This window comes from Choloepus didactylus, chromosome 2 (genome assembly GCF_015220235.1).
Source record: "Choloepus didactylus isolate mChoDid1 chromosome 2, mChoDid1.pri, whole genome shotgun sequence".
Taxonomy (NCBI): Eukaryota; Metazoa; Chordata; class Mammalia; order Pilosa; family Megalonychidae; genus Choloepus; species Choloepus didactylus.
This window is the reverse complement of record NC_051308.1, coordinates 217691298-217717876: the sequence shown is the minus strand read 5'-3', so window position 1 is coordinate 217717876 and position 26579 is coordinate 217691298. Positions and strand designations below refer to the sequence as shown.

General features: G+C 41.5%; 1 protein-coding gene across 2 annotated transcripts in view; it reads left to right on the top strand.

The window, feature by feature from the left end:
• The first annotated feature begins 3129 nt into the window (after nucleotides 1-3129).
• Nucleotides 3130-26579, top strand: part of HDAC1 (histone deacetylase 1) — a 74547-nt gene continuing 51097 nt past the window's right edge. For both annotated transcript variants that reach the window (XM_037827847.1, XM_037827846.1), the window contains exons 1-2: nucleotides 3130-3255; nucleotides 14854-14966. In XM_037827847.1, the coding sequence (XP_037683775.1) occupies nucleotides 3207-3255; nucleotides 14854-14966 (162 nt within the window). In that variant the 5' untranslated portion in view covers nucleotides 3130-3206. The remainder of the gene's footprint in view (nucleotides 3256-14853; nucleotides 14967-26579) is intronic.

Below are 26579 nucleotides of genomic sequence, written 5' to 3'. Positions count from 1 at the left end.
AAAAACGGCCCTCCTCAGAGATCTAATGGGTTATTGAAATGCTAATAGACAAAGCAACCAGGGCCATTAAGGAAAGGTGCACAGGGCAGAGAGATCAGCTTTGCTTCGGGATTTGCATATGCGCCTCAAGGCCTGATCTCCGCCCTTCCCCTTTCTGTGTTCACCAGAACTCCAAAAATCCTCTGCTTTTATTTTGGAGTTTTTCGTGTTGTTTTTTTTCTATGCCTGTCTCCTCTCTGCTGGGCTGGCTGCTCTCAGAGTCTCTGGTGTCTGATCTCAGTCTATCTATGGTTGGAGTTTGAATCAGTAGAATGAGTTTCCGATAAGAGCAGCCACTGCAATTCTCCCTTCTCCTTCCTGGAGCTGACAGCCCCTCCTCCCCCGGGACTGAGCCTGGCAGGGAGGGGCGCGGGTCCCCTGGCCGCAAAAACTTACAGATTTCGCTGATCTCAGCAGTTCCACGTTTTCATGAGTGTTGTATGAAGTATGCCCAAAGACAGATTGCTCTGTGGTGTCCAGTCCACGCAGTTCCTGGCTTTTTACCTACTTTCCTGGAGGATTAACTAAAACATACAGCTCACCAGTCTGCCATCTTGCCCCGCCTCCCAGCAATTTGTTTTTGAACATCTGTGTATCAGGCACCGCTCTAGGCTCATAGGATATACAGTGGATAAAACACATGAAAATCTCTGCCCTTGTGGAGCTTCCATTTTAGAAAAGGAAGACAAACAATAAACGATAAACACCATAAAGAAGTAAAAAATTATATAGTGTGCTACAAGGTGATGTGTGCTAGGGGGAAATTATAGCAGAGAAAGGGATATTAGGAATGCCATGTTTGGGGGAAGGTTTGAAATTTTAAAGATGGTGCTCATGGAAGGCCTCCTTGAGGAGCTGACATTTGGGCAAAGACTTGAAGGTCAAGGAGTGAACCGTGTGGTATGGGAGAGGAGCAGTCCAGAAGGAACAGCCCAGGCAGGAGCTTGCCTGGGGTATTCAGAGAAGGAGGATAATCCTATGAGGACTGGGGCTTTGTGGCTTTTACAGGAGCCATTTTGAGGAGCCTTTGCAGGGTTCCATGCAGCACCATGACATGATCTCACATTTTAAAAGGATGGCTTTTACTGTTGTGTTAAGAATGGACTGAGTTAGTAGCCCATTTATAAAACTGGGGAGATTTCGCATAAAACTGCAGATTTCTGCCTTCTCTTGAAACATAGGAAGAATTGACCACTTTGGGCCCACCTGCCTTCATGGAACTGAGCAAAGAGTGGGACATGAGATCTCTCCTTTACTAGAGACCCCTCCACTCCTTATTGCTCCCAGACAATAAAATTGTGTTAATAACTGTTGTTCTTATAATAAAGAGGAAAATGATTTTTTTCATCAATATCATTAAAAAGTGAGAAAATTAAGGATATGCCAAGATGGCAGTGTGTTTGAAGAAAGACAGGGGAAAGGCATATTACTTTATGAAAGTGAAGAAAAGTCCCATTTTTAAAACATGCAAAGAGGAGCTGCTGAGTCAAAACAATATAAATCCACTCATTTACCTCACCTGCATGACCTCTCTAGACATCTGAGTTTGTGACCTGTGCTGTATTTTTATAAAGTGCTGCCACAACCCTGATCTCATTTGACTCCACCCTCCTCCTGTGTTTAGCCTAGTCAGTGAACTTTGTATTCTTATCTTCCCTATTTTATGAAGAGAGAAATGGAGGCCCAGAAAGGTTAAGGTACCCACCCAAGGTTACTTAGGAACTAGCAACACAGAACTGGGAACAGGGTTTGTTCCTTGGCCTTTCCCATTTTTCTAACAGAATGGCCCAGTCTTAGATCTCCACTGTTACCTTTTTAATTAATAGCCCAAATGCAATTCCTAAGTGAGGAACACATGTCCTCCAACACTAAATTGTAAAGAGGAATAAAAATGCATCTTATTGCTATAGGACCACGAATAAGTTGACACACACAGTATGCATTCACTAAATATTAATATTGTTGTAGTTGTGATTTTAATAGCTCAGCACAGCATTTTTCAGCCTTTCAGTTGGCAATAATAACTGGTTGATGATGGATTGATCTGGTGCAGTGGTTCTCAAGGAGAGGGTGGGGGTGACTTTAACATTCACTCCCCCACCCTCCCCCAAAGACACATTTGGCAACTTTAGGGGACATTTTTGTTCCTCATAGCTGCAGCAGGTGAGGTGAGGGGGGTAGCTACTCATACCTAATGGGTAGAGGCCAGGGATGCATCTCAACATCTGACAATGCCCAGGACAGCCCCACACAACAAAGAATTATCTGGCATAAAATGTCATTAACTCCTAGGTTGAGAAACTCTGCTCTCATGTAAGAGTGCAATCCAGTCTCCTGTCCTGTTTAAAGACACTCCTTAGTCCTCCTGGCTGGCTGCTTCAGAGAAGCAGGCTTTGGAATCAGAATGGCTGGGTTCTGCCCCTTTGTCACAGTACCTTTGGCACATAGTAGACATTCAAAAAACTCGTACAACTGAAAATTGAATTTAATTACTAATTGTATCACTCTGAGCAATTCGCAAAGGGCTGAACTTCATTAACCTTAACTATAAAATAGGGATTAAAAAGCCCTCTCCAGGAGCTGTTGTGAAAAATAACTAAGATAACGTTGGTACAGCTATTGCACAGCGGGCCCTCTGCAAGCATTCGTTTCCGTTCCCTTTCTTGTCTATTTCTCCCTCCTCCAAATCCGCTTTCTAATCCAGAGTCAGTCCCATCATTAAGCTGGGTGACCTTGTGCAAGTCACTTTTCCTCTGTAGGCCTCAGTTTATTTTCTGTAAATTTACAAAGCTGGCCTCTGATCTCCAAACACACTTCCAACAACAAAATGGGGCTCTGAGGTTTCCAGACCTGCTTTCCTCCCCCGGGACTAATGGTACGGTCCCCAGGCAGCTCCCCCACCCCCCTGTCGCCGACCTTGGTACAGGCCCAGGGGGCCCTCGGCTGACTCTCAGGGCTGCCCTTGCCCCCTGTCGAGTTCCGGGCTATCCCCGTGCAAGCTGATTGGCTGGAGTGGTGCCCGGGCTGCGCGACTATAGGTGAGCCCGGGAGGGGACGGGCGGAGTGGGCTGGAGACCCGCCCACTCCCCCCCGGGACCGACGCTGAGCAGAGCCGCTAGCGAGAGGGCTGACGGACCGACTGACGGGAGGCACGGGAGGCGAGCAAGATGGCGCAGACTCAGGGCACCAGGAGGAAAGTCTGTTACTACTACGACGGTGAGCACCGTCCTCACGGCGGGGGCGGAGCCTGGGCTGGGCCGGATCGGAGAGAGGGAGGCTGAGGTCGAGATCTGAGTGGAGAAGCTGCGGGAGGCTGAGGCTGGCTGAGGCGTTGGAGAGAGGCTGACGGAGGAGGCTGAGAGAGGGAGGTCGAGACTGAGGGAGGAGGCTGAGGGAAGAAAGGAGGTCGAAGCTGTGAGAGGAAGAGGCATCGAGGCTGAGACCGAGAGGGGATGGTGATCTGGGGGAAAGGCTGAGGTGATCCCAGTGGCAGGCTTCTGAAGAAGTCCGATGTGGAGAGTTTGAGTGGAGCCTGAGTCTGAGGGGGGAGGCAGAATCTGATAGAGAAGGTAGTAAGGACATATTTTCCTGCTGGGACTACACAGGTCTTTCACTGTTCTTTTTCTTCCTCATCGATTTTGGTGAGAATCCTGAGAGACTTGCCAGCTGGTAGTTACCAGCTCTTCTCCCTCCCTCGGGTCTCTGAGCCTGGCCTGCAGTTGCTGCTGGGAAATGGGGTCCCTGGGGTGGGAATAAAGATGCAACTTGTTAAAACAGGCTTATCCATTTAACAGAAATCTATGGAGCCGCTTACTCTGTACTAGGTAGCGTTTAAGTGCGGTGATGATCAAGTCACACTTCCCATTTTCAGCTCACAGTCTAGAAGGGAAGATGGTACAGAGAATTACTCTTCAGTATCAGTGTTGGGATAAAGAAAAGTTTGGAGTGTTATAGGAGCACACGAAGAGGCACCCAACCCAGCTTGGGGAGTCAAGGAAGGAGTTGCCACCTCAGTTTAGGACCTGAAGAACAAGGAGTCATTAGCCAGGCACAGGGAAAACAGCAAGTAAGTGTACAGGATGGCTGAGGCATAGAGTTGGGAGCAGAGTGTAGAAGGTGAGAAGCAGGGGTTGCAAGTGGTGAATCTGGAGAAGTAATTGGGGACCAGATCATGAAAGTCTGGGCATGCTATCCCAAGGAAGTTGGGCTTTATTCTGAGGTTACTTGTGAGCCATTGAAGTTTTATCTGTATTACTGACATAATCAGATTTATGCCTTAGAAATATCACTCTGGGGCAGGAACTAAGATCATGAATGTGTAAGGGTAAGAAAGAAAGGATCCCAAGTTTCTGGCTTGTGTAATTTGATGGTGGGTGTTTGGAGAAAGCTATCTCGGTTGATAACTTTGTTTCATTTTTTTTTTTCTAATTAATACCTATTGGAATGTGTGGTGGACAGCCAAGTAGAGGCATCCAGTAGGCCCTTGACCAGGCCTACAGTTTAGAAGACAGAGATGAGAAGGTAGAGATTTTTGGTAGCCATCAGCATATACCTGGTAATTTTAGTCATAGAAGAGGAAGCAGTCACCAAGAAGTTGTGTAGGTTGAAAGGAGAGGAGGATCCAGAATGGAATTCTAAGGAAGAACAACATTTAAAAAGTGGACTGAGGAAAAGAAGTCTAGTGCCTCTCATGTGCTGAACTCTCCTGTCATAGCCCTGTCACTGTGTACCGGAATTACCAGTTTACTTGTTGATATTTCTTGCATACAGTAAGCTCCTTAAAGAAAGGAACCGTGCCTTGTCCACCTCTTTATCCCCAGCCCTCCAAACAGTGCCTCACTCATGGTAGACTCTCAGTAAATGAATAATGCAGAGAGGTAGGCAAACCAGGAAGTCTTGGATTGTACAAGCCCAAGGAGGGGAGGGAGTGGTCAAATGTTGGCAAGAACTGTTTCTGTGCAGGGCTTGTGGCAGAAGTTAGATTGCAGTAGATTGAGGAGTGAATGAATGGGTGAAGAGGAGACTTCATATTAAACCCTTTTTGAGGGAAACTTGTCTGGAGCAGGGAGAGAATGTTGTTGATAAAGGGGAGATGTAGTGGCTGAGAGTTGAACATGTTCAGATTCGAATGGAAAACAGCTAGGAGAGAGAGAGGTTGAAGGGACAGGAGAGAATGGGACTACTGGTGATGGAGGTTCCTGAGGAGACCAGGTGAGATGGAAACCAGAGGTAGGGACACTGTCCTTCAAGAGGAATTTCCTTTGTGACAGGAGGGTAAGTGGCAAGGAAAAGTTCAGTTGTAGGTGAGTTTGAAGGGGAGAAGATAGAGAAGGTTGAGGAAGTTCTCAAGATGATGTAAGTGAATATTTACTTGTCTGAGAGTGAGGGAGGGCAATTAATAGAGTAGGAATCTTGAAGAGAGAGAAGATCTGAAACAGCTGTTGTGAAAGAGAGAGTAGGGGAAATGGTAAGAATTGCTGGGCAGCAGTGAGGGCCCATTAGAGACTAGAGCCTGTGACTTTGTAGCCATCCCAGTTTGCATGGTTTTGTGATCCCCACACTCTCCATTTAAAAGAAGAAAAAGTGGAAATACCTAAGTCTTTGGAGCAGGAAGCAGACTTCTTGAGAAATCGCTTGTGAGTTTTGCCGTGAGGTCACTAGCTTGTGAGTCACATTTGGTTCTGCATGCAGAAGCTTTGCAGTATCGGTCAAGTCACTTTACCTTTCTGGGCCTGAGGTCACTCCTCTATAAAACAGAAATAAAAGCAGTTCTTATTATAAATATAATGATGGAATATACCTTTAAAATTTAAAGGAGTATCTGAATAAAAAGGATTATTTCCTCTATTCTTTTCCATAAAGTGTCTCAGTAACAGAATTAAAAACCTTTAAGAAAAAGATGGTGTCTCGGCCCCACCCTCCGGTACTCCCTTAGCCTTGTTGATAAGGTATCTTAGATCCTCAGGTTTGAGACTTGGCTGGATCCAGACTTGATAGGGCCTGGAAATCAAGGCCCATGCCAAGAAGGTGGGTAAACAGGAGTCCAAGAATAAAACCTTGTAATGGCCATTCAGTATACTGACTGCCCACAAATTGGGTCTGCACCTGAATGTGGCAGCCAATTCTTTGAGAGCCTATTCTACCTATCCCCATGACTGGTAAGGTTGTCTGAGAGACCCTGGGGTTGAACTTTTCTGCCTGCATTAACAGCTATGGCATCTCAAAATCTGGGTCTTTATGGGTCAAGAGTCCCTGTTGAATGCTTCTGTATTCTGTACTCTTGCTTGCGGCTATGGCTGAGAGTATAGTTGCTGCCCTCAAGAGACCTCATTAGGATTAAGAGAAGAGGATGAAAGGACATTAGGTAAAAACTGAGGAAAATCTGAATAAAGTATGGACTTTAGTTAATGATGTTTCAATATTAGTTCACTAATTGAAACGAATATGCCGTACTAATGTAAGATGGGTGTGGGTATGTGGGAAACCTCTGTACTGTCTACAATTTTTCTGTAAATTTAAAACTGTTCTAAAAAATAAAGTCTATTTTAAAAAGAGAGAGAGAGAGAAGAGGATGAGCTCCTAAATATTCAACTGTTTAGAAGTGTGCTATTATCCCAGGCCATGTCTGTGACAAAGAGAATTGGAGTGTGTCTTGAATGCTCACGGTGGCATTCCCAACAGTGCTCCCCAGAATAGAGCTTATTCCTGGGTCCACCAAACCACAGTGCATAAGAGGTTAGGACCTTTTTATTCACTGGGTGCTGAAAGCTCTGCCTCATCCCGATCTAAGGAGAAATCTAAGATGTGCAGTTCCCTCAAGTTTGGAACACTGTTCAAGGAACTTTCCACCAAGTAGACTCACAGAGCCCTCTAAAACTGAAGTAGTCCTCTGAGGAAACCCAGCGTAGCTCTTAGCATACTAGACTTGGAGACAGAAGATTGACTCCCAGATCACTCATTAGCTGTGTGATTTTGGGCAGGCACTTAACTTCTCTGAATCTTTGTTCAATTCACTGAGTCTTATTGCACCTCTGTGATGTACAGGGCATATTTGTTATTGCCTTCAGGGAGCACCCATTCTTGTGAATATAGATGGATATGTAAATAATTCAGTTACTAAACAAAATTAAGTGCTATATAAAAATTGAATGCAAAGGAAAAGACCATTCTTATCAGGAAGGGTTTTGGGGCTTGAGCTCATCATTGGAGAAGAAAGGACATTCCAAGCTGATGGAACAGTCCGACCAACGGATGCTTTGGTGTTAAGGTGAATGCCACCTTAAGGATGCTGATATAATCTGGTGTGTCTAGAACAAGAGTTGACAAACATTTTCTATAAGGGGCCAGATACAGGCATACCTTGCTTTATTGCTTCACAGATTTTGCGTTTTTTACAAATTGAAGGTTTGTGGTAACCCCCCTGCCCCATGCAAGTCTGTCGGTGCCATTTTTCCAACAGCATGTGCTCACTTCCTGTCTCTTTGTTACTTTTTGGTAATTCTTGTAATAGTTCAAAAATTTTCATTATTACGTGTTATGGTGATCTGTGATCAGTGATCTTTAATGTTACTGTTGTAATTGTTTTGGAGCGCCGTGAACTGCACCCATGTAAGATGGCGAACTTAATCGATAAATATTGTGTGTTCTGACTGTTCTTCCAGTTAGCTGTTCTCCCATCTCTCTCCCTCTCCTTGGGCCTCCCTATTCCCTGAGATGCAACAGTATTGAAATTAGCCCAATTAATAACCCTCTAAAGGCCTCTAAGTTCAAGTGAAAGGAAGAGGCAATGTGGCAAACTTTATTGTTGTCTTATTTTAAGAAATTGTGACAGTCACCCCATCCTTCAGCAACCACCACCCTGATCAGTCAGCAGTAGTCAACATTGAGGCAAGACCCTCTACCAGCAAAAAGATTACTACTAGCTGAAGGCTCAGATGTTGGTTAGCATTTTTTAGCTATAAAGTATTTTTTTAATTAAGGTATGTACATTGTTTTTTAGACATACTGCTATTACACACTTAGTAGACTACAGAATAGTGGTAAACATAACTTTTATATGCACAGAGAAACCAAAAAATTTGTGTGACTCACTTAATTGCAGTATTTGCTTTATTGAAGTGGTCTGGAACCGAACTTGCAATATCTCTGAGGTATGCCTGTCGTAAATATTTTAGGCTTAATTCCCCATAAGGGTGGGTCTCTGCAGCAACTATTTAACTACTCACCTCTGCTATTGTAGTGTGAAAAGAGCCATACGTAATATATAAATTAATGGGTGTGGCTATGTTCCCATAAAATTTTATTTACAAAAACAGGTGGCTCAGAGGTGGGGCAAGATGGTGGCATAGAGAGGTGTGGAATTTAGTCCTTTCGGGCAACTAGTAAATAGCCAGGAACAACTAGTAAATAGTCTGGAGCAACTGTTGGGGGACATCCATGACTGGACACACATCGTACACCAGCCTGAAATGGGTAGAATGGCTGAGATCGCAGCATAGAATTGTAAGTAAAGCTCCCCAAACTGCTGAGCTGGCGCCCCTCCCCCACTGGCATGGCAGGCTGAGTTGGAACTCTACCTGGAGCGAGGGAAAGTAACCCAACCAAGCTCCAATTGTGGTTTTAATTAACAAATTTGGACTACTGACTACAAACTACAAGCTGGAGCAAGCAGGAAAGGAACCCTGAGGTCTCTTCCGGCAGAGAGGAGGCGGGGCTGATGGGAAAAAAAAATAAAAACAAAAGCTTTTGAGGATGGCTGAGCTCAGAATACTGTAAAGTGGCCGTATCCAAGAAAAGGGGCATAGAGAACTGGGTACCAACAGTGGTCAGCCGGCGAAACTGGGAGGCTGGGGACTGGCTCTGAAAAGGGGCTTTCTCTCTTTTTCCTTTTTTTCCCTCCCAATGCAAGTAGCTCATTAGAGAAAGCTTCAGGCATTTTCAATAGTCAGCAGTGACCAGGAGTTAAAAGAATCGGAGACAAAGGAGGAATTCAAGTGTAGGAGATAACTCCCTTAAGGATGTATCTTCTCTAAGAAAAGGGGTATGGGGCCCAGCTTAAGTGGCTGTCCTCCTTCAGAGAAATCAGACACCAGGACCTGGGGTTAAACAAACAAACAAACAAACAAACAACAACAACAAAAAACCAACCAGAAACAACTTAAGTTTCGCTTCTGACACCCTTGGCCCCTGGCCAGGACAGGGTCCACTGAGAATTAAAGATACTGCACCTCTTTACACCAGTGGGAAGCTGCAGACTGACAAGCACCACCTGCTGGACAGAATAGGAAAAGCACAGAGTCTAGAGGCCTCACAGGAAAGTCTAACAACCTGCTGGGTCTCATCCTCAGGGAAATGTGATACTGATTACACATTCCTTCTGAGACAATGGACCCATCTGGTCTGGGAAAATCTGATTGGGGTAATCAAGGAAACCAGCTGCCTAGACAACAAAAAATTATGAGTCACATTAGTAAAAACAAAGATATGGCCCAAAGGAACAAACACACTTCAAATGAAATACAGGAGTTGAAACAAATAATTAAAGATTTTCAAACAAGTATGATCAACTCAAAAATCAAATCAATGAGTTGAGGGAAGATATGGCAAAAGAGATGAAGGATATAAAGAAGACATTGAGGAAACATAAGGAAGAACTCAAAAGTTTGAAAAAACAATTGGCAGAACTTATGGGAATGAAAGGCACAGTACAAGAGATGAAAAACACAATGGAGACATACAACAGCAGATTTGAAGAGGCAGAAGAAAGGATTCATGAACTGGAGGACAGGACATCTGAAATCCTACACACAAAAGAACAGATAGGGAAAAGAATGGAAAAATGTGAGCAGAGTCTCAGGGAATTGAGTGACAACATGAAGCACATGAATGTATGTGACATGGATGTCCCAGAAGGAGAAGAGAAGGGAAAAGGGAAGAAACAATAATGGAGGAAATAATCACTGAAAATTTCCCAACTCTTGTGAAAGACATAAAATTAGAGACCCAAGAAGCACAGAATAGATCCGAATAGACCTATTGCCAAGATATTAATAATCAGGGTATCAAATGTCAAAGACAGAATTCTGAAAGCAGCAGGAGAAAAGGGATCCATCACGTACAAATGAAGCTCGATAAGACTGTGGATTTCTCAGTAGAAACCATGGAGGCAAGAAGGCCGTGATATATAGATACTGAAAGAGAAAAACTGCCAACCAAGAATTCTTCAAACAAGAATTCTTCTTATTTTTGAAGGACAGTTTTGAAGGCAAAACTGTCCTTCAAAATAAGGGAAAGTTTACAATAAGGGAAAGTTTACAATATTTTCAGACAGACACAGAGTTTGTGAACAAAATACCTGCTCTATAGGAAACACTAAAGGGAGCAGTACAGACAGATAGGAAAAGACAGGAGAGAGAGGTTTGAAGCACAGTATTGGGTGATGGTAGGACAATATTGTAAGTGTGCTGAACAAAGATGACTGTGAGTACAGTTGAAAGAGGAAGGTTACGGGCATGTAAGACACCAGAAGGAAAGACAGAAGATAAAGACTGGGACTGGATAACTTAGTGAAAACTTGAGTGATCAATGATTGTGATTAAAGTACAAATTCAGGAATGTTTTACATGAAGGAAAACAGAAGAATGTCAACTTTGCAAGGTGTTAAAAATCGTGTGGTATTGGGGGAAAATACAATCAATGCAAACTAGAGTCTATAGTAACAGTAACATTGTAATATGCTTCCATTAATGGTAACAAAGGCAATATACTGAAGTTAAATGTCTATAAGAGGGGGATATAAGAGAGGGGTATGGGTTTCTTGGCATTGGTGTTGTCTGATTTTTTAATTGTATTTTATTTTAATTTAATTTTTTCTTTTGTTGCTTTTTGGTTGTCATTTTTTTCTGTCTTTTTCATTTTTTTTCACCTCTTCCTCTTTCTTTGTGGAAGAAATGGAAATGTCCTTATATGTGTAGTGGTGGTAAATGCATAACTATGTGATTATACAGGGAACATTGATTATTTACTTTAGGATGGAATGTATGGTGTGTTAAAAAAAAAAACACCTAAAAAATAAACAGAGGGCTATAAGTGCTGGAGATAATGTGGAGAAAGGGATGTGCCTAATCACTTTTGGTGGGGAAGTAGAACGGTGCACACTGGAGGATACTGTGGTGTTTCCACAGGAAGCTAAGCATGGGGTTGCCATATGGTCCTGCAACTCGGTTATTGAGTATAGACTTGGAAGAACTGAAAAGAGGGACACGAATGGACATTTGCACAAAGGGGTTTATGGTGCCAGTATTCACAGTTCTCAGTGGATGGAGGTGGCCTAAGGGTACATCAACTGATGAACGGAATGGTGAACAGTGGTGTATACATAGAATGGAATATGGAGCTGCTACAAGGAGTGAAGTTGTAAGGTGAATGGACATTGAGAACAGTATGTTGAGTGAAATAAACCAGAGATGAAAAGAAAAACATTATAGTCCTTCACTAATATGGATTAACAATGTGCAAACTCTGAGAATTCAGTCTGAGAGCATAGGTTATCAGGGGAAGGCTTACTGTAAAGGTTCCTAGATTGTAAGGTCTTACAGCATTTACTTCTATTCCTGAGTTGTAATGGCTATTTCTAAATTCTGAGATGCTGAGCTCTTTGTGTATAATCTGGTCAGTCCCTGGAACTTTGGGTATCTGTGTGACACCTGAGACTCAGAGCTGGAGTCTGGCAGCTATGAATGTCAGCATTACCCATACAGCAAATGTTGAAGAGTCTGAAAAAAGAGACCAGACTTCAATTAGAGATATGAACGAAATGGACTTGATTAGGATTAAGGTAAATCAGACTAAAGGGTAAAGGACGATATTGACATTGTTTTTAAAACTTCAACTTCTGTGTGAGACCAAAGGAAGAGATGTTTATTGTAGGTGCAAAATCTATATTTTTTGTTACACTATATAATTTAAATTGTATGGTCAGTCTTTTAAAAAAACATAATTACATTGAATGTTGAATAGGGAGTGAAATCTGGTTGGTTTTTACATGTTGGTGTGAAGCCCCAATATATCCCAGAGTAATTTGGGCAGGAAATAAAAATATATTTGCAAAGCCCCCTTGAGGGACTAGCGGAAAATGTAGAAATATTAAATGTCCCCACCTGGGGAATTTATGTTATTTTCACAAGCATTGGGGGCTACCAATTTGGAAGGCTGAAACCTTGATCTTGGGGCTTGCTCTTATGAAGCTTGTTACTGCAAAGCAGAGGCTAAGCCTACTTAAAATTGTGCCTAAGAGTCACCCCCAGAGAACCTTTTTTGTTGCTCAGATGTGGCCTGTCTCTCTAAGCCAACTCTGCAGGTAAACTCATTGCCCTCCCCCCTACAGGGGACATGACTTGCAGGGGTATAAATCTCCCTGGCAACATGGGACGTGACTCGTGGGGATGAGCTTGGCACTGGCATTGTGGGATTGAGAAAGTGTTCTTGGACCAAAAGGGAAAGAGAAATGAAACAAAGTTTCAGTGGTTGAGAGATCTCAAAGGGAGTCGAGAGGTCGTTCTGGAGGTTATTCTTATGCGTTATATAGATATCCCTTTTTAGTTTTTAGTGTATTGGAACAGCTAGAAGGAAATACCTGAAACAAACTGCAATCCAGTAGCCTTTATTCTTGAAGATGATTGTATAACTATATAGCTTAAACTGTGTGGCCATGTGATTGAAAACTTTTTGGCTCCCACTGCCTTAATCCAGTGTATGGACAGATGAATAGAAAAATGAGGACAAAAAGTAAATGAATAATAGGGAGCAATAGGGAGTATGGGATGTTTTGGGTGTTCTTTTTTACTTTAACTTATTCTTTTTTGTGTATGGTAATGAAAATGTTCAAAAATTGATTGTGGTGATGAATGCACAACTATATAATGGTAGTGTGAACAACTGATTGTACACCATGGATGACTGTATACCATGGATGGTGTTTGAAATTATCTCAATAAAATTGAATCAAAAACAAACAAAAAAAACAGGTGGCTGGCAGGATTTGACTCAAGGGCCATAGTTTGCCCACTGTGGTGTAGAGCAAAGGGTGTGTGTGTGTGTGTGTGTGTTGTGGGGGAGGGGTGATGGTAGGTAGCTGAAGATGAAGCTGGAGTGGTAGTTTAAGAAAGTTCTTGACTGCCAGGCTATTTAGATTATTCTTTCTCTTTATCTTTTAGGGGATGTGAGCCATTAAGGATTTTTGAGCAGTGGTGTGATGTTATCAGCTGTGGTTTAGGAAGATAACTCTGGTGACAACAGGTAGATAGTTTGAATTGAGGGGTGAGGGACCACTTTAGAAGGCCATTGCTGTAGACAAATCAAGAGATTTGTTTAGTTTTCGTATCTATAGAAGAAAATAATACTTCCTGTCCCACCTAATGTGTCGGTCTATTGTGAAAATCCAGTAAGAAATGGATATGAATGTGCTTTGACACCATAAAGTGTCACAATATGTAAAAGGTGAACTGTGGGCCTATAGTAATTCTGAGCAGTGGTGGTTATTTTCCTGTTGGGAGAGGGACTGTTCTTGGAGGTACAGTAAGGTGAGTCTCCAGTGACTTTGGAATGAATCCCTCATACTATCTAGTGCCTGTGGGTTCTAGGGGAAGAAACCAGAGTAGGCTTTGACATCCTTAAGTACTGACCTCATCAGGGTATCCTGCATTTTTTTTTTTAAATTCATTTTATTGAGATATATTCACAACCATGCAGTCATACAAAACAAAGAGTACATTCAGTTGTTCACAGTACCATTACATAGTTGTGCATTCATCACCAAAATCAATCCCTGACACCTTCATTACCACACACACAAAAATAACAAGAATAATAATCAAAGTGAAAAAGAACAATTAAAGTAAAAAAGAACACTGGATGCCTTTGTTTGTTTGTTTGTTTTTTTCCTTCCCCCATGTTTCTACTCATCCATCCATAAACTAGACAAAGGGGAGTGTGGTCCATATGGCTTTCCCAATCACATTGTCACCCCTCATAAGCTACATTTTTATACAGCTGTCTTCAAGATTCATGAGTTCTGGGTTGCAGTTTGATAGTTTCAAATATTTACTGCTAGCTACTCAATTCACTAGAACCTAAAAAGGGTTGTCTGTATTGTGCATTAAGAGTGCCCACCAGAGTGACCTCTTGGCTCCTTTTGGAATCTGTCTGCCACTGTAGCTTATTTCATTTCCTTTCACATCTCCTTTTGGTCAAGAAGATGTTCTGCATCCCACGATGCTGGGTCTACATTCCTCCCTGGGAGTCATATTCCACATTGCCAGGGAGATTCACTCCCCTGGTTGTCTGATCCCATGTAGAGGGGAGGACAGTGATTTCACCTGCCAAGTTGGCTTAGCTAGAGAAAGAGGGCCATATCTGAGCAACAAAGAGGTATTCGGGAGGAGGCTCTTAGGCACAATTATAGGGAGGCCTAGCCTCTCCTTTGCAGCAACCGTCTTCCCAAGGGCAAGTCCCGTGGTAGAGGGCTCAGCCCATCAAACCACCAGTCCCCTATGTCTGTGAGCACATCAGCAACCATCGAGGTGGGGACGCCCAATACCCCTGCATTCTCCACCAGCTCCTCAAGGGGGCTCTGCATATTTTTTTCATTTTTTTTTTTTTTAATTAAGTCTTTTTTTTTTTAAAATCATTTTGTTTTGTTTTTCTTTTGGGGTTATCCTTCCTCAAGATGGGAGAGAATCTTGGAGACTGAAAATGGGTTCTTCTGGGAGTGTGTGTCTAACTGTGTCACTGAAGCTGTCACTTTTTCTTCTTCAGGGGATGTTGGAAATTACTATTATGGACAAGGTCACCCAATGAAGCCTCATCGAATCCGCATGACTCATAATTTGCTGCTCAACTATGGTCTCTACAGGAAGATGGAAATCTATGTGAGTTACTGATATTTCCTCTCCTCCCTAACTGCATCTGCTCTGGTTCTCCAAATGTCATTCATATCTTAATGTCTCAACTACTCATTCATCAAACATGTGTTGAGTGATTGAGTGGTAGTTATGTGGCAGGAAATGTAAATGATATAGAGACTCTGTTTTTGAGGTGTTCACTCTCTAGTGGGGAGGACTGACATGTAAACAAATAAATTGTACCCTAGTATATAGGTGCAGCAATTTAAAATTGTACAAGAAACAGAAATTATGAAGAGTGAAGGAGGACGAGAGCCTTGGAATGTTTCTTAAATTGATATCTGAGCAGGATTTTAAAAATGAATAGAACTTAGCCCTGGGGTTCAGGAGGGTCTGACATTCTAGGCTAAGGGAAGAACATAAACGAAAAGGTAGAGGTAATACTAAGTGTGTGTTCTGGTTTGCTAAAGCTGCCATCAGGCAAAATACCAGAAATGGATTGACTTTTATAAAGGGGATTTATTAGGTTATAGATTTACAGTTCTAAGGCCATATAAGTGTCTAGACCAAGGCATCAGCAAGAGGATACCTTCACTGAAGAAAGGCCGATGGCATCTATAACATCTCTGTCAGCTGGGAAGGCAGGTGGCCTACATCTGCTGATCCTTTGCTCCCAGGTTCTGGTTTCAAGATGACTTTCTTCAGAATGTCTCTGGGCTTCTGTCTCTCTTAGCTTCTCTCTCTCAGTTCCTGTGCATCCTTGCCTTAATTTGGACATCTTCATGGCCTTTGAACTGTAAATTTGCAACCAAATAAATCCCCTTTATAAAAGCCAATCCTTTTCTGGTATTTTACATAATGGTAGTTCTAGAAAACTGGAACATGCAGTAAATTTTTTTTTTTTTTTAATTAGGTCAGTTGTAGGTTTACAGAAGAATCATGCAGAAGTAGAGTTCCCATAAACCCCACTTATTGCACACAGATTCCCATTATTAACATTTGCATTAGAGTGATATCTGTGTTACAATTGATGAAACTGTATTATTAACTTTAGCCCACAGTTTACATTAGGGTTCACTCTGTGTATTGTACAGTTCTATGAGGTTTTTGTTTTTTTGTGTGTGTGTGGTAACTTAAATACAACCTAAACTTTTCATTTTTATCCCTTTCAAATATACAATTCATGGTGTAATGACAGTTACAAAGTTGTATCTCCATCACCCTTATCCATTGCCAAAACTTTTCCATCACCTCCAACAGAAACTCCGTATTAATTAAACATTTACTCTCGTTCCCCTCCCCTACCCATTCCCTGGTAACTTGTATTCTAATTTCTGAATTTGTGAATTTTCATATTCTGCTTATTTCATATAAATGAGATCATACAGCATTTGTCCTTTTGTGTCTAGCTTATTTCATTCAACATGTCTTCAAAGTTCATCCATATTTTAGCATGTATCAGAACTTTAGTCCTTTTTACAGTTGAATAATTCCATGGGTGATAGGTGTTGGTACAAGATCCTGTCTTCAAGTGAGAGGGAAGATAAAACCACTTATTGAAGTTTACTAGGTGCTAGGCCAAAGGTTACCTGTTATTTCATGTAATCCTTATAATAACCCTAATTTATAGATGAAAAAGCAAGCTCACAGGGAGGCGGGGCAAGATGGCGGACTGGTGAGCTGTATGTTTTAGTTACTCCTCCAGGAAAGTAGGTAGAAAGCCAGGAACTGCGTGGACTGGACACCACAGAGCAATCTGACTTTGGGCATACTTCATACAACACTCATAAAAGCGTGGAACTGCTGAGATCAGCGAAATCTGTAAGTTTTTGTGGCCTGGGGACCCGCACCCCTCCCTGCCAGGCTCAGTCCCGTGGGAGGAGGGGCTGTCAGCTCCGGGAAGGAGAAGGGATAACTGCAGTGGCAGCCCTTATCAGAAACTCATTCTACTGATCCAAACTCCAACCATAGATAGACTGTGACCAGACACCAGAGAATCTGAGAGCAGCCAGCCCAGCAGAGAGGAGACAGGCATAGAAAAAAACAACACAAAAAACTCCAAAATAAAAGCGGAGGATTTTTGGAGTTCTGGTGAACATAGAAAGGGGAAGGGCAGAGCTCAGGCCCTGAGGCTCATATGCAAATCCCGAAGAAAAGCTGATCTCTCTGCCCTGTGGATCTTTCCTTAATGGCCCTAATTGCTTTGTCTCTTAGCATTTCAATAACCCATTAGATCTCTGAGGAGGGCCCTTTTTTTTAATCCTTTTTTCTTTTTCTAAAACAACTACTCTGAGAAGCCCAATACAGAAAGCTTCAAAGACTTGCAATTTGGGCAAGTCAAGACAAGAGCAGAACTAAGAGAGCTCTGAGACAAAAGGCAATAATCCAGTGGCTGAGAAAATTCACTAAACACCACAACTTCCCAAGAAAAGGGGGGTGTCTGCTCACAGCCATCATCCTGGTGAACAGGAAACACTCCTGCCCGTCTCCAGCCCCATAGCCCAGACCTGCCCCAGACAACCCAGTGGGACGGAAGCGCTTCAAATAACAGGCACACACCACAAAACTGGGCGTGGACATTAGCCTTCCCTGCAACCTCAGCTGATTGTCCCAGAGTTGGGAAGGTGGAGCAGTGTGAATTAACAAAGCCCCATTCAGTCATCATTTCAGCAGACTGGGAGCCTCCCTACACAGCCCAGCAGCCCAGAACCGCCCTGGGGGGACGGCACTCACCTGTGACATAGCACAGTCATCACTCAACAGAGGACCCGGGGTGCACAGCCTGGAAGAGGGGCCCACTTGCAAGTCTCAGGAGCCATATGCCAATACCAAGGACTTGTGGGTCAGTGGCAGAGACAAACTGTGGCAGGACTGAACTGAAGGATTAGACTATTGCAGCAGCTTTAAAACTCTAGGATCACCAGGGAGATTTGATTGTTAGAGCCACCCCCCCCTCCCTGACTGCCCAGAAACACGCCCCATATACAGGGCGGGCAACACCAACTACACACGCAAGCTTGGTACACCAATTGGACCCCACAAGACTCACTCCCCCACTCACCAAAAAGGCTAAGCAGGGGAGAACTGGCTTGTGGAGAACAGTTGGCTCGTGGACGCCACCTGCTGGTTAGTTAGAGAAAGTGTACTCCACGAAGCTGTAGATCTGATAAATTAGAGATAAGGACTTCAATTGGTCTACAAATCCTAAAAGAACCCTATCAAGTTCAGCAAATGCCATGAGGCCAAAAACAACAGAAAATTATAAAGCATATGAAAAAACCAGACGATATGGATAACCCAAGCCCAAGCACCCAAATCAAAAGTTCAGAAGAGACACAGCACCTAGAGCAGCTACTCAAAGAACTAAAGATGAACAATGAGACCATAGTACGGGATACAAAGGAGAACAAGAAGACCCTAGAAGAGCATAAAGAAGACATTGCAAGACTAAATAAAAAAATGGATGATCTTATGGAAATTAAAGAAACTGTTGACCAAATTAAAAAGATTCTGGACACTCATAGTACAAGACTAGAGGAAGTTGAACAACGAATCAGTGACCTGGAAGATGACAGAATGGAAAATGAAAGCATAAAAGAAAGAATGGGGAAAAAAATTGAAAAAATCGAAATGGACCTCAGGGATATGATAGATAATATGAAACGTCCGAATATAAGACTCATTGGTGTCCCAGAAGGGGAAGAAAAGGGTAAAGGTCTAGGAAGAGTATTCAAAGAAATTGTTGGGGAAAACTTCCCAAATCTTCTAAACAACATAAATACACAAATCATAAATGCCCAGCGAACTCCAAATAGAATAGATCCAAATAAACCCACTCGGAGACATATTCTGATCACACTGTCAAACACAGAAGAGAAGGAGCAAGTTCTGAAAGCAGCAAGAGAAAAGCAATTCACCACATACAAAGGAAACAGCATAAGACTAAGTAGTGACTACTCAGCAGCCACCATGGAGGCAAGAAGGCAGTGGCACGATATATTTAAAATTCTGAGTGAGAAAAATTTCCAGCCAAGAATACTTTATCCAGCAAAGCTCTCCTTCAAATTTGAGGGAGAGCTTAAATTTTTCACAGACAAAGAAATGCTGAGAGAATTTGCTAACAAGAGACCTGCCCTACTGGAGATACTAAAGGGAGCCCTACAGACAGAGAAACAAAGACAGGACAGAGAGACTTGGAGAAAGGTTCAGTACTAAAGAGATTCGGTATGGGTACAATAAAGGATATTAATAGACAGAGGGGAAAAATATGACAAACATAAACCAAAGGATAAGATGGCTGATTCAAGAAATGCCTTCACGGTTATAACGTTGAATGTAAATGGATTAAACTCCCCAATTAAAAGATATAGTTTCGCAGAATGGATCAAAAAAAAAATGAACCATCAATATGTTGCATACAAGAGACTCATCTTAGACACAGGGACACAAAGAAACTGAAAGTGAAAGGATGGAAAAAAATATTTCATGCAAGCTACAGCCAAAAGAAAGCAGGTGTAGCAATATTAATCTCAGATAAAATAGACTTTAAATGCAGGGATGTTTTGAGAGACAAAGAAGGCCACTACATACTAATAAAAGGGGCAATTCAGCAAGAAGAAATAACAATCGTAAATGTCTATGCACCCAAACAAGGTGCCACAAAATACATGAGAGAAACACTGGCAAAACTAAAGGAAGCAATTGATGTTTCCACAATAATTGTGGGAGACTTCAACACATCACTCTCTCTTATAGATAGATCAACCAGACAGAAGACCAATGAGGAAATTGAAAACCTAAACAATCTGATAAATGAATTAGATTTAACAGACATATACAGGACATTACACCCCAAATCACCAGGATACACATACTTTTCTAGTGCTCATGGAACTTTCTCCAGAATAGATCATATGCTGGGACATAAAACAAGCCTCAATAAATTTAAAAAGATTGAAATTATTCAAAGCACATTCTCTGACCACAATGGAATACAATTAGAAGTCAATAACCATCAGAGACTTAGAAAATTCACAAATACCTGGAGGTTAAACAACACACTCCTAAACAATCAGTGGGTTAATGAAGAAATAGGAAGAGAAATTGCTAAATATATAGAGACGAATGAAAATGAGAACACAACATACCAAAACCTATGGGATGCAGCAAAAGCAGTGCTAAGGGGGAAATTTATAGCACTAAACGCATATATTAAAAAGGAAGAAAGAGCCAAAATCAAAGAACTAATGGATCAACTGAAGAAGCTAGAAAATGAACAGCAAACCAATCCTAAACCAAGTAGAAGAAAAGAAATAACAAGGATTAAAGCAGAAATAAATGACATAGAGAACAAAAAAACAATAGAGAGGATAAATATCACCAAAAGTTGGTTCTTTGAGAAGATCAACAAGATTGACAAGCCCCTAGCTAGACTGACAAAATCAGAAAGAGAGAAGAGCCATATAAACAAAATAATGAATGAAAAAGGTGACATAACTGCAGATCCTGAAGAAATTAAAAAAATTATAACAGGATACTATGAACAACTGTATGCCAACAAACTGGATAATGTAGAGGAAATGGACAATTTCCTGGAAACATATGAACAACCTAGACTGACCAGAGAAGAAATAGAAGACCTCAACCAACCCACCACAAGCAAAGAGATCCAATCAGTCATCAAAAATCTTCCCACAAATAAATGCCCAGGGCCAGATTCCTTCACAGGGGAATTCTACCAAACTTTCCAGAAAGAACTGACACCAATCTTACTCAAACTCTTTCAAAACATTGAAGAAAATGGAACACTACCTGACTCATTTTATGAAGCTAACATCAATCTAATACCAAAACGAGGCAAAGATGCTACAAAAAAGGAAAACTACCGGCCAATCTCCCTAATGAATATAGATGCAAAAATCCTCAACAAAATACTTGCAAATCGAATCCAAAGACACATTAAAAAAATCATACACCATGACCAAGTGGGGTTCATTCCAGGCATGCAAGGATGGTTCAACATAAGAAAATCAATCAATGTATTACAACACATTAACAAGTCAAAAGGGAAAAATCAATTGATCATCTCAATAGATGCTGAAAAAGCATTTGACAAAATCCAACATCCCTTTTTGATAAAAACACTTCAAAATGTAGGAATTGAAGGAAACTTCCTCAACATGATAAAGAGCATATATGAAAAACCCACAGCCAGCATAGTACTCAATGGTGAGAGACTGAAAGCCTTCCTTTTAAGATCAGGAACAAGACAAGGATGCCCGCTGTCACCACTGTTATTCAACATTGTGCTGGAAGTGCTAGCCAGGGCGATCCGGCAAGACAAAGAAATAAAAGGCATCCAAATTGGAAAAGAAGAAGTAAAACTGTCATTGTTTGCAGATGATATGATCTTATATCTAGAAAACCCTGAGAAATCGACGATACAGCTACTAGAGCTAATAAACAAATTTTGCAAAGTAGCGAGATACAAGATTAATGCACATAAGTCAGTAATGTTTCTATATGCTAGAAATGAACAAACTGAAGAGACACTCAAGAAAAAGATACCATTTTCAATAGCAACTAAAAAAATCAAGTACCTAGGAATAAACTTAACCAAAGATGTAAAAGACGTATACAAAGAAAACTACATAACTCTACTAAAAGAAATAGAAGGGGACCTTAAAAGATGGAAAAATATTCCGTGTTCATGGATAGGAAGGCTAAATGTCATTAAGATGTCAATTCTACCCAAACTCATCTACAGATTCAATGCAATCCCAATCAAAATTCCAACAACCTACTTTGCAGACTTGGAAAAGCTAGTTATCAAATTTATTTGGAAAGGGAAGATGCCTCGAATTGCTAAAGACACTCTAAAAAAGAAAAACGAAGTGGGAGGACTTACACTCCCTGACTTTGAAGCTTATTATAAAGCCACAGTTGCCAAAACAGCATGGTACTGGCACAAAGATAGACATATAGATCAATGGAATCGAATTGAGAATTCAGAGATAGACCCTCAGATCTATGGCCGACTGATCTTTGATAAGGCCCCCAAAGTCACTGAACTGAGTCATAATGCTCTTTTCAACAAATGGGGCTGGGAGACTTGGATATCCATATCCAAAAGAATGAAAGAGGACCCCTACCTCACCCCCTACACAAAAATCAACTCAAAATGGACCAAAGATCTCAATATAAAAGAAAGTACCATAAAACTCCTAGAAGATAATGTAGGAAAACATCTTCAAGACCTTGTATTAGGCGGCCACTTCCTAGACTTTACACCCAAAGCACAAGCAACAAAAGAGAGAATAGATAAATGGGAACTCCTCAAGCTTAGAAGTTTCTGCACCTCAAAGGAATTTCTCAAAAAGGTAAAGAGGCAGCCAACTCAATGGGAAAAAATTTTTGGAAACCATGTATCTGACAAAAGACTGATATCTTGCATATATAAAGAAATCCTACAACTCAATGACAATAGTACAGACGGCCCAATTATCAAATGGGCAAAAGAGATGAAAAGACAGTTCTCTGAAGAGGAAATAGAAATGGCCAAGAAACACATGAAAAAATGTTCAGCTTCACTAGCTATTAGAGAGATGCAAATTAAGACCACAATGAGATACCATCTAACACCGGTTAGAATGGCTGCCATTAAACAAACAGGAAACTACAAATGCTGGAGGGGATGTGGAGAAATTGGAACTCTTATTCATTGTTGGTGGGACTGTATAATGGTTCAGCCACTCTGGAAGTCAGTCTGGCAGTTCCTTAGAAAACTAGATATAGAGTTACCATTCGATCCAGCGATTGCACTTCTCGGTATATACCCGGAAGATCGGAAAGCAGTGACACGAACAGATATCTGCACGCCAATGTTCATAGCAGCATTATTCACAATTGCCAAGAGATGGAAACAACCCAAATGTCCTTCAACAGATGAGTGGATAAAAAAAATGTGGTATATACACACGATGGAATACTACGCGGCAGTAAGAAGGAACGATCTCGTGAAACATATGACAACATGGATGAACCTTGAAGACATAATGCTGAGCGAAATAAGCCAGGCACAAAAAGAGAAATATTATATGCTACCACTAATGTGAACTTTGAAAAATGTAAAACAAATGGTTTATAATGTAGAATGTAGGGGAACTAGCAATAGAGAGCAATTAAGGAAGGGGGAACAATAATCCAAGAAGAACAGATAAGCCATTTAACGTTCTGGGGATGCCCAGGAATGACTATGGTCTGTTAATTTCTGATGGAGATAGTAGGAGCAAGTTCACAGAAATGTTGCTATATTAGGTAACTTTCTTGGGGTAAAGTAGGAACATGTTGGAAGTTAAGCAGTTATCTTAGGTTAGTTGTCTTTTTCTTACTCCCTTGTTATGGTCTCTTTGAAATGTTCTTTTATTGTATGTTTGTTTTCTTTTTAACTTTTTTTCATACAGTTGATTTAAAAAAAAACGGAAAGTTAAAAAAAAAAAAAGAAAAACAAGGATAAAAAGATGTAGTGCCCCCTTGAGGAGCCTGTGGAGAATGCAGGGGTATTGGCCTACCCCACCTCGATGGTTGCTAACATGACCACAGACATAGGGGACTGGTGGTTTGATGGGTTGGGCCCTCTACCATAGGTTTTACCCTTGGAAAGACGGTTGCTACAAAGGAGAGGCTAGGCCTCCCTATGGTTGTGCCTAAGAGCCTCCTCCCGAATGCCTCTTTGTTGCTCAGATGTGGCCCTCTCTCTCTGGCTAAGCCAGCTTGAAAGGTGAAATCACTGCCCTCCCCACTACGTGGGATCAGACACCCAGGGTAGTGACTCTCCCTGACAACGTGGAATATGACTCCCGGGGAGTAATGTAGACCCGGCATCGTGGGACGGAGAACATCTTCTTGACCAAAAGGGGGATGTGAAAGGAAATGAAATAAGCTTCAGTGGCAGAGAGACTCCAAAAGGAGCCGAGAGGTCACTCTGGTGGGCACTCTTACGCACACTTTAGACAACGCTTTTTAGGTTCTAAAGAATTGGGGTAGCTGGTGGTGGATACCTGAAACTATCAAACTACAACCCAAAACCCATAAATCTCGAAGACAATTGTATAAAAATGTAGGTTATGAGGGGTGACAATGGGATTGGGAAAGCCATAAGGACCACACTCCACTTTGTCTAGTTTATGGATGGATGAGTAGAAAAATAGGGGAAGGAAACAAACAGACAAAGGTACCCAGTGTTCTTTTTTACTTCAATTGCTCTTTTTCACTCTAATTATTATTCTTGTTATTTTTGTGTGCGTGCTAAGGAAGGTGTCAGGGATTGATTTGGGTGATGAATGTACAACTATGTAATGGTACTGTGAACAATCGAAAGTGCGATTTGTTTTGTATGACTGCGTGGTATGTGAATATATCTCAATAAAATGATTTAAAAAAAAAGATTAAAAAAAAAAAAAAAAATAGCAACACGCAGAGGTTAAATAACATGCCCAAAGCCACATAGCTTTAACTGATGAGCTTAGACTCCTACCCAGATTTCTCTGATTCCAGAGTCTGGAATGTGTCCTTCCTTCTTTCATAAACAATATTGTTAATTAGAAGTCTGGAGGTAGATGGTCTCAGGATTTTTTGGGCATGTTATCAGGGATCCAGGCTTATTTTGTCCTGCTCAGCCATCCTTAGCTTGTTGTTGTAATTCTCAGGTTTGTTACCTTGAAGTCACAAGATTGTTATCTCAGCTCCAAGCATCCTGTCCTCACACAACAGCACCCAAAGAAGGGGTCAGGGGCAAAATGGATCACTCTCCACTGTCCCCTCCCTGCCTTTATAAAAATTTTTGTTTTAATAACATATATATGAGGGACCCCCTGAGGAATTGGGGAAAAATGCAGAAATAGACTTGCCCACATGGTTTATTACTGATACTCTCACAAACATTGAGAATAACAATTTAGTAGGATGAGCCCTCAATTTTGGGGCTTGCCCTTATGAAACTTGTTACTGCAAAGGAGAGGCTAAGCCTACTTATAATTGTGCCTAAGAGTCTCCCCCAGAGAACCTCTTTGTTGCTCAGATGTAGCCCCCCCCCCCGCCTCTCTCTAAGCCTACACTGCGGGTGAACTCACTGCCCTCCCCCCTACGTGGGACGTGACTTCCAGGGGTGTAAATCTCCCTGGCAATGTGGGACATGACTCCCGTGGATGAGCCTGGACCCGGCATCGTGGGACTGAGAAAATCTTGACCAAAAGGGGGAAGCAAAATGAAAAAACATAAAGTTTCAGTGGCTGAGAGATTTCAAATGGAATCTAGAGGTCACTCTGGGAGGGCATTCTTATGCGCTATATAGATACCCCTTTTTAGTTTTTAGTATATTGGAGAGCTAAAAGGAAATACCTGAAACTATTGAACTGCAGCTCAGTAGCCTCGATTCTTGAAGATGATTGCATAACTGTGTAGCTTACGTGGTGTGACTGTGTGATTGTGAAAACCTCGTGGCTCACACTCCCTTTATCCAGTTTATGGACAGATGAGTAGAAAAATGGGGACAAAAACTAAATGAAAAATAGGGTGGGATGGGGGAGATTGAATGTTTTAGATGTTCTTTTTTACTTTTATTTTTACTTTTTTGGGGGGTGATGAAAATTTTGAAAAATTGGTTCTGATGAATGCACAACTGTATGATGGTACTGTGAGTGATTGTACACTGGGTGATTGTCGAGTATGTGAATATATCTCAATAAAACTATAAAAAAAGAAGCATGGGGTAAAAAAGGAAAAAAGTTTTGCTTTTCAGTGCAGAGTTTTTGTGGAAGAAGAAAGCATATTTTTCAATGGACAATCAACTGTACCATAAGTTACTTGAAGTCCTATACCTGTTTATTCTCATGGAAACATATGTTTCAGATAATTAAGGTTAGTAAGGTTTGAACCACACATTGTGTTCTCCTTTTAAGTTAATGAAATAAAATTTGAAACTGGAAAAAAATCATATGTACACCCTACAATGTCCCTCTTTTAACCACATTCAGGTATATAATTCAGTGATGTTAATTGCATTCACAATGTTATTCTACCATCATCACTCCCTGCCTTTTTATTAAAGAGGAAAACCTTTCCCAGAACCTTCCTAATAGACTTCCTCTTACATCTCATTTGGTCACTTGCCATCCTTAGAGCATTCACAAAGGGGAATAAGATTCTCAGAATTGGTTTACACTAATCACAGTTTGACCCCTGGGTCTGGGTACATTAACAACTAACCAAATGGGTTTGTCACCATGAAAGGAGAGAATGACTCTTCAGGAGGCAACCAACAGTGGCTGTTTTAGTTTCCTGTCTGCCAAAACAAATACCATGCAATGGGTTGGCCTAAACAATGGGAATTTATTGGTTCACAGTTTGAGGCTAGGAGAAGTCCAAAATCAAGGCATCATCAAGGTGATGCTTTTCCCAGAAAATCTGGTATTCTGGGGCTGGCTGCTAGTGATTCTTGGTCCTTGATTTTTCTGTCACATGGCCATGCACATGGTGGCCTCTCCTGGCTCCTCTGGGTTCTGTTGACTTCCACCTCTTTCCCATGGCTTTTCTTCTGACTTTCATTCTGTTTATAAAGGATCCTAATAATCTGGCTTAAAG